The 13824-nt window shown below is 38.3% G+C and overlaps 1 protein-coding gene across 4 annotated transcripts; it reads right to left on the bottom strand.

Moving 5' to 3' along the window:
* Positions 1 to 948: 948 nt before the first annotated feature.
* Positions 949 to 13610, bottom strand: odad4 (outer dynein arm docking complex subunit 4). 4 transcript variants are annotated; one of them, XR_004845942.2, is made up of 13 exons: positions 13150 to 13605; positions 12075 to 12206; positions 11848 to 12001; positions 11713 to 11774; positions 10899 to 11055; positions 10565 to 10789; positions 8135 to 8342; positions 7971 to 8057; positions 7491 to 7687; positions 7266 to 7366; positions 7077 to 7178; positions 2348 to 2496; positions 949 to 1436 (listed from the first exon to the last, which is right to left on the bottom strand). XR_004845942.2 is itself a non-coding variant. In XM_023293513.3 (11 exons), the coding sequence occupies exons 1-11, from the start codon at positions 13267 to 13269 to the stop codon at positions 7143 to 7145; spliced, it is 1476 nt and encodes a 491-aa protein (XP_023149281.2). In that variant the 5' UTR covers positions 13270 to 13610; the 3' UTR covers positions 6760 to 7142. The 4 variants fall into 4 exon arrangements, 3 of the variants coding, with proteins under 3 accessions (XP_023149281.2, XP_023149282.2, XP_054861302.1); XM_023293513.3 differs by lacking the exons at positions 949 to 1436; positions 2348 to 2496 and having other exon boundaries at positions 6760 to 7178; positions 7971 to 8054; positions 13150 to 13610; XM_023293514.3 differs by lacking the exons at positions 949 to 1436; positions 2348 to 2496 and having other exon boundaries at positions 6760 to 7178; positions 12096 to 12206; positions 13150 to 13608.
* Positions 13611 to 13824: the final 214 nt, after the last annotated feature.

Below are 13824 nucleotides of genomic sequence, written 5' to 3'. Positions count from 1 at the left end.
TAAGGATAGTTCAAACAAAACAGGACAGTTCAGATAAGACTTGAGAATGAGCTTATTTTGAACAAACATCTCAGACTTTCTGAGCTTCAGCACCTCTAGCAAGATATTTTAACAACAAGCAACTCAAGAGATCCAGAAGTTGGAGAGAGTTAGCTTTAGCTGAGCCAAAGAACATGTGGGACGCTAACCTAGCAAACATTTCAGACTTTTCTCTGTGAATTCTGAGAAATAATTTCCTATTTAATGACAGAGCTACACATCTTAACTCAGTCTCATTAAAACAGACTCTAATTCAGTGTCATCCATCCATATTAAAGTGCAGTTACCCAAAGTGTTTGTTGCATGAGCTCCAACAAAACCTGTCCAGGTAGAAGGCCACTTTGACAAATAGGAAGTGGAAGATTCCAAGCAGATTTATAGAAGGGGGAACCAGACTGTACTAAGTGTGGCCGAGTATAAAGGGGTGTTTCGTGGGTTTTTAAGGCTGATAATGATTATTAGTGAGACATTTGGAGTAGATATTCATTTGCAGTAAATGAAAGTATTTAAAATCTTGGAGTTAAACTTAGAAGAACACAAAACCTAACAGAAAACTTTGTTGATGTTTTTGTTTTGTTTACCTCTTCTGTCCTTCTCAACCCGCCCGGCCAGCAGGCAGATGGGTCCCCCCACATTAGAGCCGGGTTCTGCTCGAGGTTTTTTTCCCTGTTAAAAGGGTGTTTTCCTTGCCACTGTCGCCTTTTGGCCTGCTCTGGGGGTCAGGCACATGGGTTCTGTAAAGCGTCTTGAGACAATTTGACTGTAATTGGCGCTACATAAATAAAATTGAATTGAAAAAATTTAATTAGATGTTAAGTTAAAGGAGTTTTGTTCGTGACGTATAACCAATCAAATCACTCCAGAAGACAGAGTGACCACAGGTAGATAAAGGTTCAGAGCCAAAGTAGCACCATTTTTAAATGGATTTATTACCATAAATCAGTAAAAAATAAAATACTGATAATCAGTAAATCAGTCAGCCCAGAATTACTACAATTCTACAGTTGATGTCTCTTTCCTTTGACTTATTTGTACAATATACGATGTATATGATGGCGTTTTTTCATACCAGAGGCTATACTATGATGTTTTCTAAGAGACATACGATGCGACTCTGTTTGTTCTGGCTCTGGGCCACTGCACTCCTCCTCTGTTGTTTTCTGGATTGTACTCAGCTGCATGCCTTCGTCCACCCGGCCTCCGTTGACTCGTCCCGCCTGCCGTCTCTGGAGCTGAAGCTGGATTGGAACAGACCAAAGTACAGTCCAATCACGATGCCAGCTGCCTCTCAAAAGGCTCCTTCATCTGGTGGAACTTCTTCTGAGGGGAAGCTGAGCTGGCCCGGCAGAACTTTGGAGATGTGTTGCAGTGGTTGGTGGATGTGTGGGGAGAGGGACCTTTGAATTATTCAGAAAGGAAAACAGGGAACCCATTGGTAGTTTTAGTTTAGGGTGCTACTGCGGTGTGTTTTGGGGGTTTTAAGAGGTGAACAGGAAGAGTTTTTTTTTCGTACTGATTATCTTTTACTTTGTTCCTGGTTGGAATGCCCATCAATGTCAACGTGAAGTTCACTTTTAGTTCTGTTTATTTTTATTTTACTAACACACATTTGCTTTTAACCCCCTCACATGTTCTGTTGGTCTAAACTCACTCTTTCAAATAAATACTCATCTAACCCTCTGGAAACCAGCGTTTGGACTGTTTTTGTGTTGCTCCTCACCTACTTCAGACAGCCAGGACATAACAACATTTTGTGGACTAAAGGCTTTTCTATGATACATAGGCTTTTTTAATTGACATATTACTGTGATGGTTTTTTTTTGTTTTAGTTTCTTTTGCTGTTTTTTAGCAACATATAAGAATTTGAACAGTTTTAAAAATTACTATACTTTTACTTATAAATAAAATATTATAATATAAAATATTATTCTATGGCATTTTTGAGATGACATATTATACTGTTTTCTTGAATAACATACTATTTTGACAACATACTGCACTATGACATTTTTTGAACCACATATCATATGTGACAATTTTAGGCAACATCCTATCATTTTGCGCTTTTTGAACCACATAATAATCTTTTTTTTTTTTTTTGCTGACATGCTATACTATGAACTACAGGCCATACTATGTTATTCTTGAAAAGTATACTATACTTTGACATTTTCTGAACTACATCCTATACTATGGCGTTATACACAGAGTGCTTTGGTTACATGTTGATTTATAATCTAGATTTTATTCTGTTTTGCTTTTTGACAGGATTACCACAGACCTGACCGTGAACACTGTTGACACCCACCTGAGGGAGACGCTGCCTAAGATCTCAAGGCTGCTTGGTCGTGGTCTTTCTGGTCCTGCTCCAGAACGCCTTCATCAACTACGTCTTCTTTTGAAGAGGCCCTCAGATGCTGCAATCTCTGACCTTAAGGAGGAACTGCTACTTTCACTCTGTAACGAGACGGCGGTTATTTTAAAGACCCAGCTCCTGGCGGCTTTGAGTGAAAATTTAACATCCATCAAAACGGAACTACAGACAGTTAAATCTGAGCTGTTTGTCAGTATTTCAAACATCAAGTCCGACCCGGGCGCCCTAAAGCACGCTGTGGGTGAAACGGAAACTTCACTCTCCACATCACCGACGACATCGTCACACTCCAAAGCAGAGCACCCGTCTGCTGAACTTTTAAAAGTGGACTATGAAAAGTGGAAACCTATATGGAGTATGAAAAATAGACAGACAAGTAACTAAGTCTGTACACAAGAAATTTAAAAAGAAATCATGCTAATAAATTAAGCACAAAGAACCGAATTAGCCAATATACTGGAGACTAAAGTTATTTAATTTGATAAGTATAACCTTGTTTAGTAACATTTCAATTATTTGAGAGCAGTCCTAAAGAATTGCCTGTAATCCCAATCATAAAATGGGTTTGGAGGAAGAACATAGATGGTAATCTGGATATATATGAGTTAGGCTTTATAACTACTATTGGTAGTATTGGTGGTAGTAATAGCAATGTGACTACTACTAGTAGTAGTGGTAGTACACTGACTACTGCTGCTGATACTGGCACTGCTACTGCAACTTGTAATACTATTACAAATGCTGATACTACTTCTACGACTCTAACAGCTGTTTATACTACTACTGCTGCTTGTACTTTTAGTATTACTACTACTGCTTGTACAACTATACTACAGCTACTATTAATCGTCTGGTATTTGGTTGTCAAGCTGCCAGCTCACGTTAGTGTTTTGCTAGTGGCTAACTAGTTAGCTCTCATAGACTGGAAACTCTCAACAAGATTTCATAATGAAAGAAAAGCCAAAAACTATTCTTACCTATGAAAAGTCATTCCAAGTTTCCTTGTCTCAATCGTACGACGTAGTGTATAACTGTATGCAGTGCAGTGAGACGGCATACTTGTTGTTTCCGTTTTCACGCTGTCTACATCAAGGGAATGCACTGAAACTTTGCCCCCGCTAGCTTAGCCTCGCCGTAGCGCGCAGCTCAAAGGGGCGTGTTCTATCTACTGATTCATATCTATGCCACTAGTTTGGTCCGATGCAGTCTCGATGATGACGTTTCACGAATACGTGAGAACGCAAGTATGGACAGTTACGTACTGAGAAACGGCCATAGTCTTCTTACCGCAAAGGTACAAAGCTGCTCGTTTTCTCCGGCATCAGGAAACGTCTTCAAGGCTTCTTCAGATTCAAACGAAATACAATCAAAAGATCAAACTAACGTCATTGGTGCATTCAGTTGCAGTGGGACAATGACGTTGCATTCAGGAGCCTCGGAAATCGGAGATTCAGTAATGCAAATTTCCAACGAAAATTTTCGGGGGGGCACAAGGGGTGGCCAATCAGGTCACGGGGGGGTCTCCAAAATGCCAGAAAATGTCGCTAGATTTGTCGCTAGTTGCTTTTAACAAAAAAAAATAAGTCGCCAGGAGGCTTTGGAAAGTCGCCAGATTTAGCAAGAAAGTCGCCAAGTTGGCAACACTGCTCAGCACCCTTAAACCTCTGATTCTAGAATCGCCCCTGATATATATTATATGCCTTAATGTTGCCCAGATGATAAGGGGACAACAGACATGCATGCGCATAACTTTTAACCCGTTTGCATTGACAGGGGGAGGATAAATATTTTTCCAGGATAAGTTCACCGTTTCCAGGACATTTGACATTTTTTTCCTCATTTTCCATATGTTTTCCCATGACTAGATAATTGGTCAATCATTTTCCAGGTTCTCCAGGACGCATGGGAACCCTGTAATTTTACCACAGATCAAGGGTAAAGATTGTTATTGTTCACTGTGTATTGGGTAGTACTCGTTTTGATTTAGACCGATTAGCATACAGAACCCTATGATGTTTATGGTTTACAGCTGAGAACTGGTTGCTAAAAGTACAGAATATTATTTCTTGTTTCATGTGTGATAATTGGCAATAAACATTCTAAGAAGTGGAAATTGACAGGGTTGTATATAGTGCTGTTCTTGCACAATATTTGTCACTGTCGTTGAGCTTACCAGTTTTACATAACAGGCAGATGTTGCAGCTAATGATGCTGTAATTCACATAAACAAGGAAACTAGTCCATCATAATTTGAATGTTAACAGTCCAAAATGAAAAGGTCATATACAGCTTTCCTATTGGGTTAAAGAGCCAAAAAAAAAACCCATGAGAAATACTTTGTAAAAGCAAGAGGTCGGTAGCAGCTTTCATTTTTTCTTACAACTTTTCGGTGGCCCCCGAAAATATCTGTTGTACCCCCCTGTGCCACCCCACTAAAATTAATCTGGATCCGCCCCTGGATGTAAAGGTTTAAAAAATGGCGAACTATTTTCTTAATTTACAGATTTTTACAAATCTTTTCTTACATTACAGAAAATGTCTCAGAAAATATATTTTAGAGATATTTGCCGTTATTTGAAAGAAATTATGTATATTAAGGATCAAAAATTAAATTAACTAAAAATATAATTATTTTACATATTTAGCAGCTATTTTAAACATTTTTTGTACCTTTGAAGATTTTAAGTGTTTTTTTTTAGTTTTTTTTTTTTAACAGATTTCCTACAGAGATCCTTGATAAGTTTTTTTTATTTGTTGTGAATATTTTTTTCAATATTTTAAAATGCAATTTGTAGTTATATGTCTGTATTTGTTTGATGTGCATATATAGGGTATATCTGCACTAAACATCCTATCATAAACATGTTCATACTGCATTTCCTTTAATATCAGACATGGTTTGACATGCAGGCCAGTGTAAACCACACCGGTGCCTCCATCCTTTAAAACCAAGCCAAAGTTACATAACTAGTTTAGATAAACAGGACAGTGTTCTGGTGACATTTGCTCAAGCGACTTAATTTTAACACTTCAGGAACAAGTTTATTTTCTCTTTCAGACAAACAGAAAGAAGAACTGAACGTCGACTGTGTGTCTGATCTACACATAAACTAATATTAGTCGAACTAAGCAGGAAGCAGCGTTCTGTATGTTAATCACACAGTTGGTCTGCTGACGGAGGTGGTGGAGCTGCAACATGCAGCAAGTTACACTTTATTTAAGGGTCTCTAAGTGGGTGGCAGGTTGCAGAGTTTGGGTCAAAGTTTGTCGCAAAACTTGCTTGTATTGTATGTATGAAGTGACACATTTCCAGCCTGTGTAAAACAAAACAACAAGCCTCTCTGGTGAAAATCAAGTCACCAAAAAATACCAGCATGAATAAACTATAAATTGATTCATATTAAAAGGTGCCATATGGTTTTTATTGTGTTTAAACATGCAGATGTTTACTGCTACCTCACATCTAACTACACTGTAAAAAACTTATTTCTTTTAACTGTCTTGACTGTAATTTTCTGAACTATATCGTGCTATTTTACAATTTTTCCCTTTTTGTTAGATTACAGATAATATTTAGTAAAATCACAGAAAAAATTACGTTACCTGTAAAAAAAAGGACACATTTATAAATCCCCATAAAATCATCTGTGCTCTTACAAATAGTAATTAGTTCTTTTACAGCAATCGAACATATAATTTTACTGTATTTAAATGAGCCAACAATATAATTACTTGCTGTAATTTGAAAGAAAGATTATGTATATTAAGGGTTGAAAATGGTAAATTATTCTACAGATTTTCCCTGTTTTGTTAAATTACAACTGTAAAACTGTAAAAAGCAGAGCAAAAAATATAAATAATGACCAAATTTTAAAAATCAGTATTTTCATAAATAGTAATTTGCTCTTTTACAGCATTCAACAGTAAAATTACACTATATTTACTGTATTTAAATGAGCTGAAAATATAAGTATTTGTTGTTACTTGAAATGAAAATTGTGTATATTAAGGACTGAAAAATGGTAAATTATTAACTGTCATTCTACAGATTCCCTTGCTGTGTTAAATCAGAGATAATATCTAGTAGAATACATACAACATTTTAATAGGATTTTTTTTTCTCCTTTTACATTTTTTATTTCAATTATTTATTATTATGTCTATTACTTTTATATCTTGTATATGCCATGTTTGCATTATATTTGACCTACAAAGTTTGCTGTAAAAAGAATATTTGATCCTTCTTTTATATTTTTTCTACTAAAAAACACCAGGTCAAATTCTTCATATATGAAAAAAGGACTGATTCGGATTTTCATGGCAAAAAAAAAATCTAAAAATGCAACTCTGATGCACAGAGATGAGTTTAATCAATGACTGGAGTAGGAACTTTGACAATACTGCAAAAAACCAAACAAAAAAACCCAAACATTTGTTCTTCAGAAATAATTGGATAAAATACATCAGATTTAGTAAATATGATTTTTTTTTTGGCTAAGCTTAACACCAGAAACGGAGCTTATAGTTGTGTTTGTTTTTCCCCATGTAGACTTTAATTCCTGAGAGAACCGGGCACCTTTACATATTTAACTCCTGTCTATAATATTATGAGTTTAATTAGCATCACAACAGTGTGTATTTGTGCTTCAAATCTGTGTTTAACCTTTCGAGGAGTTGATCTTTCTTTTTCTGCTTTTTCCGGAGCTGCACTCTGAATAAAAAGCCATCCTCACTGCGGCAGCTGCTGCTTCGCTTCTTCAAGAGCCTGAAAACAAAATAAAACACGTTAAAAGTGTCTTTAAATGGAGCTGAAAAGGCAGCAAAATGAGACTGAAGACAGCACAGGTGAAACCTTCTGAATGGCCTCCATGGCGGAGTCGTCCTCCTGAAGTTTGGCGTGAGTCAAAGCCCTTTCAAAGTAAAAGACACTGGATTCAAAGTTTCCGAGCTTCACTGAAAGAAAAGTAAAATGTGTTGATAGCACTAAACAGTTGAACAAGGGAAATTTCAGGTTTGCATGTGTCTAAATATGAGGAATTTCCTAAGCTTGGACATAAACAAATTGAGAAATAATTACATTCTGATTGTGCGACCAAAACATGAGCATTTATCTGCCACTTCTCGTCTGCAGCTTCGTCAGCGGCTGCGGCTGATCGGAGGCCGAACTCTCGAGCTTCATCATGTCGGTCGAGCATCAGGTAGCAACAGCCGAGTCCATGGAACAACCAGGTCTTCTCTAAAGCACCATAGACCAAAGGAATCTTCTTCTGCCAGCTGGATCGTAAATACAGAAACAATCACACTCACTACAGACAATTTAGAGTTACCAATAAACCTTAGCATGTTTTTGGACTATCAGAGGCAGCTGGAGTATCTGGAGAAAACCCATGCATGCACAGGAAGAACATGCAAACTCCATGCAGAAAGATCCCAGACCGGGACGTGAACCGGGGATTCTTCTAACTGCAAGGCCACAGTGCTAACCACCAAGCCACTGTGCAGCCTTTTCAGACATTATCAGTGTAAAACAAATATATTTTCCACATTGTTTACTTACAACTCAGCAGCTTGTTCGAACTGTCCGGTTTGGGCGTAAACTCGACCGATGTTGTCCAAAGCTCTGGATAAGGCTTCTGGCATGCTGCTGTTGGAATTCAAGATTTATTCTCCTGTCATCATGAACAGAACTTTGACTGTAGTTGTGCAGTTCTTCCTCCTCACCACTGCTTAGAGAGCTCCAGGTCCTTGTGATGATGCTCCAAAGCTTTGTCCACGTCTCCCAGGTCCAACCAAGCGTTTCCCATGCAGCTGTGCAGGCCACCAAGAATCTCTTTTTTATCCGGAACCTCTTTGTCCGACCACCTCTGCACGACTTTCATGACTTCTTCGGCCTTCTTCAGGCTGCCTTCTGCATTTCCACATTCCAGATCTATGATTACAAACACTCAGTCAGCACTTCTGGGATTTAAAAGACAACTTTTCTTTTGAAAAATGACCAAAATTACACAGTTTATCAGCTAGAAACTGTAAAAAAACAGACAGAAAAGTCATATTTTTAACATTTAGATGCTTCTCAAACTAAAATTCAGCTAGTCAATTGCATCTGACAGAATCGGTGACATGAATAAAGTTCTTCATCCAGCTCCTTCTGTCCAGCATTGCAGTCAAAAGTTCTTTGCCTTCCAGACCAGGATCTTCTTCTCGCACCTTCCTTAATGTTGTGCTAGGCCTGCTCACACTTCTGACAGTATCAGGTTTCCATAACAGAACTCGACCAGCTGCTTCGTTGTATCTCACCACATGTCCAGCCAGGGCTAGTCTATGTTGCCTAATAAAGCGTGGATGTGAGCCATATAGTGACTTGCTGGTGAGGTGTAATTTCCAGGAGATGTTTTGTCTTGTAGCATTCTGATACAAGTCCCATCAATTCTTTTTGAGAGTCTCTTCGATAATGACCAGGAGTCAGATCCATAGAGTAAGATGGATTCCACTGACACCTTGAATACTCTCATTTTGGTTGTCGTTTTAATTGGAGATACCCATATTTTTGAGAGAGTTTAATGCTCCCCAAGCTTTACCAATGTTTGTTTCTATATCATGTGTTGTGTGGGTGTAGCCTCCAAGATAAAGGAAATCATCAACTTCTTCAATTTCGGACCCATCTAGTGTATGCAATGTCTCTTCAGATGTTGGGTTAAGGTCCATGAACTTCGTCTTTCCAGCATTCAGGAAGAGTCCAATCAGTTTTGTTTCTCACTCTACCCGATGCAGAAGGTTGTCTGCTTCACTGAGAGTGTTTTCCAGGAGGGAGATGTCATCTGCGAATGCAAGTTCTGAGAGGACTTCTTAAGGGTGTCTTCTACTTTGATGACGCTTCAGGGTCAGCCCATCAGAGGGTTCATCAACTAAAACTAGAACAAACAAAAGCAGCTCATCTCACTGTTTCGACGTCTTTGGATCAGTATCGTCTGACTTCAACCAGCTTTATTAAAGTACAACTAAATGAATCCTCTCATGTCAAAATCCCACCAGCAGGTTTTCTTTAAAAATAATTTTTTAAAAGACACACCATAAATCAGCCAGAAACTGTAAAAAATGGACTGAATCGTCCTATTTTTTCTAACTTTCTTGAATTAATCTGTGTGACAATCAGACAATGAATGAAATCTAGAACTAATCTAGACCAAACAAAATCAACTCATCTCACTGTATTTGAAGTCTTTGGACCAGCATCCGCCTAAATTAACCTTCTGAACCCTCAAACCCCACTGGCTGGTTTGAAATTTAGGTTTTATTTTTTTTTAAAAAATCACAAAATTACATTATTGATTTGAGCAAGAAGCTGCAAATAACAGAAAAATGGTTGTTGAACTGATCATACCCTCCCTTCAAAAGTATTGGAACACTGAGGCCAATTCCTCTGTTTTTGCAATTGATTCAGCAAGTTTTCAGGTTGAACTGCAGGCAGTGTTTAAAGGTAAATCATCCTGGATCAATAAAATAAATGGAGCATGGCTCAAAAATAGTAAATAGAGAAGCAAGTTGTTGAGGATACATTCAGCGTGGTGAAACATCTTTCTACAGCTGATGAGCAGATTTGAGAGAAAACGTTTGTAGAGGGTGGAAACATGGACAGTTAAATATTTACAGCATATGGAGAGACAACCACCACAAAGAGACACAAGACAACACAGAAAACAGCAAAAACAAGACAGAAAACAACAAACACGAGAAACAAAACAATAAAAATGACACAGAAAAAAAAAAAAAAACAAGACAAAATGGCAAAAACAATACTAATCAACAAGACACAAAACAGAGGAACAAGTTATTGGAAGATACATTCAGCATGGTGAAACAACTTTCTACAGCTGATGAGCACAGTAGATGGAAAACGTGTGCAAAAATGGAAATAGCTGAACATCTACAGCATGTGGCAACACCTTCGGACACTTTGAAAATGTTGTACACGTTGATTCCAGTTTATTTCAATTTTTAAAATATAAATATACATCAAAGAAAATGATCTGGTTGTTCTGTTTCCATGGAGGTGCAGGATTTTATATTGCAGTGAAAAATGAGCCCACCGTGAGTAAAAATGAGACTGTAACGAGCAAAACACCAAGAAATTTGCTTGAGGTTAAACCTTACCTGCATCTATCTCGTCCAGACTCTTCAGGAGGAACTGAGCGTGCTCAGAAGGCGCACCGTGTCGAGGTTTGCTGCGTTTTTGCTGCGCTGGTTTGCGGTTCTTCTCTTGGTCACAGATTGGACTCTCCTGCTTCCAAAAATCGGTGCAGGTGTCGAGATACGAGAGGCAGCCCTGGATGACGTCCTCCAGCCGCTCGCCGCCCTTCGTTTTACCTTTTACCAAGTCTGAATATCATCACAGAGCAGCTTTAAATACCGACAAACACAACGTGGCTGCATATGTTAACTCAAACCCAAAGTAAAGGTGCATAAAAGCAGAAAAATAAGATGGTACCTTCATCTTTCATCAGACTTTCCAGATATTTCCTGTCACTGTAAAACTCTCCCAGCATCTGTCTGGTTGTTTTCTCCTTCTTCGGGGTTTTCTGGCTCTGTTGTTTCTTCTCCTTCGTCAGATTCTGAATCGCAGAAATCGGCTTTGATCTTTTTACCTGTGAGACATTCAGAAACAAGGAAAAAAAGCCTAAACTCTTAAACTTCAGCTTCTCAAATGGGAATATTTTCTGGTTTCTTTCATCCTCTATGACAGAGGCAAGAGACTAGTGAGAGAGGTCACAAAGACACCTATGACTCCCACGAAGGAGATACAAGAAAGAGACTAGTGACGGAGGCCACCAAGACACCCATGACTCCCACAAAGGAGATACAAGAAAGAGACTAGTGAGGGAGGCCACCAAGACAACTATGACTCACACGGAGTGACAAGAAAGAGACTAGTGAGAGAGGCCACCAAGACACCTATGATTCCCACAAAGAAATTACAAGAAAGAGACAAGTGAGGGAGCCCACCAAGACAACTATGACTCCCATGAAATAGTTACAAAAAAGGGACTAGTGATAGAGGCCACCAAGACACCTATGACTCCTCTGAGAGAGGTACAAGAAAGAGACTAGTGAGAGATGCCACCAAGACACCCATGAATCCTCTGAAGGAGTTACAAGAAAGAGAATAAGGATTGAAGCCACCAAGACACCTATGACTCCTCTGAAGGAGTTACAAGAAAGAAAAAATATTATTTTTATCATATTTATCTCTTCTTCTGCTGCTTGTAGCATTTATGTTAAATCCTGAGTTTCTACAGACTCACCTCCTCATCTTTTCTGAAGAATGCCAGGTCTCCTTTATTCTTCAGCTTGACAGATGACGGACCTGTAAGATAAGAACAAAACATGGTTCAGATGTTAAATTTAATTTAATCTGAGATGATTGACAGAGCACTTACTGCCGATGGAGTTCTCCATGGCCTCCTGAGCTTTCTGGATTCCCAGCCTGAACTCCTGGATTTGTGGACGCAGCTTCAGTCCTCTGTGGTAAAACACCAGCGCAAATTCAAACTCTGCCATGTGGTACAGCGCCTCTGCCTTCATGTATAATCCCTGAAAACACACAAGATAAAACACATAAACTCTTCCATACTTACAGATACCAACTGAGGGAATAAACATTTACCTCAAAAAACGTTGCGTCTACTTTCAGTGAAGCTTCAGCATCTTTTAAAGCTTGGTCTGAATGACCCATCTTCAGGTAACATTTGGATCGACCAACGAAGCAGTTCTTATCATCTTGATTTAAAGCCAGAGCCTAAAAAATGATCAAAAACAAGTTACTTACTGAGCTTTTTTCACACTTGGACCATATTAGACCAGGTCCAGATCAAAAACAACCATATATAGGCTGTCAAATCTGGGCTAGATTATCCCTAAGAGGCTAAATATTCTTTCTGATTTAGGAAATCTTTATTCTATTTGCAAAAATGCCAAAAAGAAAAAATCACCTTTTTTCGTATCGAAACCACATCAGACCAGATCCAGATCTAAAACCACCATGCTTTGATGGGTCAAACCAGGACCACGTTGTCTTCGATAGACTAAACTTACTTTCAAGCACCGTTCCTGATTTGTGAAATCTTTATTCTGTGAAAAAGCAAAAACAGGAGATTTTACTGCTTTCTTTTTTACACCTCAGGGACAATCTACTCTAGATTTGACTGTATATATGAAGTGGTTTGATATGTAGACCTGGTCTTATGTGTCCCAGATACATAAAAAGCAGTGAAATCTCCTTTGTTTTGTATTTTGACAAATTGAATAAAGGTTTTACAACTTAGATACTGTGTTTTAAAGAAAATTTAGCCTCCATAACACAATCTAGTTCAGATATTACCCATTTAAGTAGAATAATTTTAGCTCTAGACCTGGTCTACTGTAGTCTACATGCAAAAAAAGCTGTGAATCACAAATGGAATACTGTTTTTGCCTCAAATTAGGTCAGATTTCACCAGTTTAAACATAGAGTTTAAATCTGGACCTGGTCTAATGTGGTCCAGATGCAACAAATGCAGTAAAATCTAACTGTCATTATTATTTGCATTTTTACACACACAATAAAGCTTGCGCACATTTTTAAAGTAGCTTCAGTCAGCATTGAAAGTTTATCTAAAAGTTCTAACACACTTTTTCATCATTAAAAGGTGCATTTTCCGGAAGTTTCTCCTCTAACTGCCACCTCCACAGTCCGGACCCACCGAGGTGAAGCTGTCCGCGGCCTTCTGGTTCTCCCCCTTCAGGAACAACCAGCCTCCGTCGGCCACCAGGGAGGAGAAAACCCCCTTCAGCTTCTGCTCGTCCAGCTCTCCGTCCCACATTTTCACTTCGAACCTGTTCTTAAAGCGGTCTCAGTTAATTGAAAATGTTTCTAAAGCTGATAATTTAACCCGTTTCAAAAAACAGCTAATTTAACCTGTTTCCGGCACTTAGACGGCTCCCGGCCGCTGGTCTCCTAGCAACAGCACCAACAAAGCGCTGCTGTTTAAATGAACCAGCGGGAAGCAGCGCCGCCTGCAGGCCGACTACTGCAGCACACGCACCTCAGTTATCCGTGTACTCGACTTTATATTATCATTTATATTAAATTTATGGTTTAGAAATCACTCCTACAATTCAGAAAACAGAGAGGTCTATGTATTGATGCAAATTAGCTATCTAATATAGCAATCAACAGCAATATTTCATGTGCAATATTGCATTATCATGTACATTTCATTATAATGAGAAATATTTCGTTATGTGTAATATTTCAATATATGGATTTTTTTTATCAAGCAGTATTTCAATTTCATTTGCAATACTTTAATGCTAAGTTAAATATTTCACCATCATGTGCAATATTTCATTATAATGTGGAATACTTCGTTACAACA

This window comes from Amphiprion ocellaris, chromosome 19 (genome assembly GCF_022539595.1).
Source record: "Amphiprion ocellaris isolate individual 3 ecotype Okinawa chromosome 19, ASM2253959v1, whole genome shotgun sequence".
Lineage (NCBI taxonomy): Eukaryota > Metazoa > Chordata > Actinopteri > Pomacentridae > Amphiprion > Amphiprion ocellaris.
This window is presented reverse-complemented; position numbering and strand designations above follow the sequence as displayed.

Bases quoted from the DNA above. Each gene is read 5' to 3' on its own strand.
- odad4 (XM_055005327.1), bottom strand. From the start codon at position 13,269: ATGTGGGACGGAGAGCTGGACGAGCAGAAGCTGAAGGGGGTTTTCTCC. The intron at 7,367-7,490 runs GTAATTATTTCT...CTTTTCTTTCAG, and splicing joins TTTGGTCGCACAATCAGAAT to TGAAGCTCGGAAACTTTGAA. The intron at 7,179-7,265 runs GTTTCACCTGTG...TTTTGTTTTCAG, and splicing joins CCATGGAGGCCATTCAGAAG to GCTCTTGAAGAAGCGAAGCA.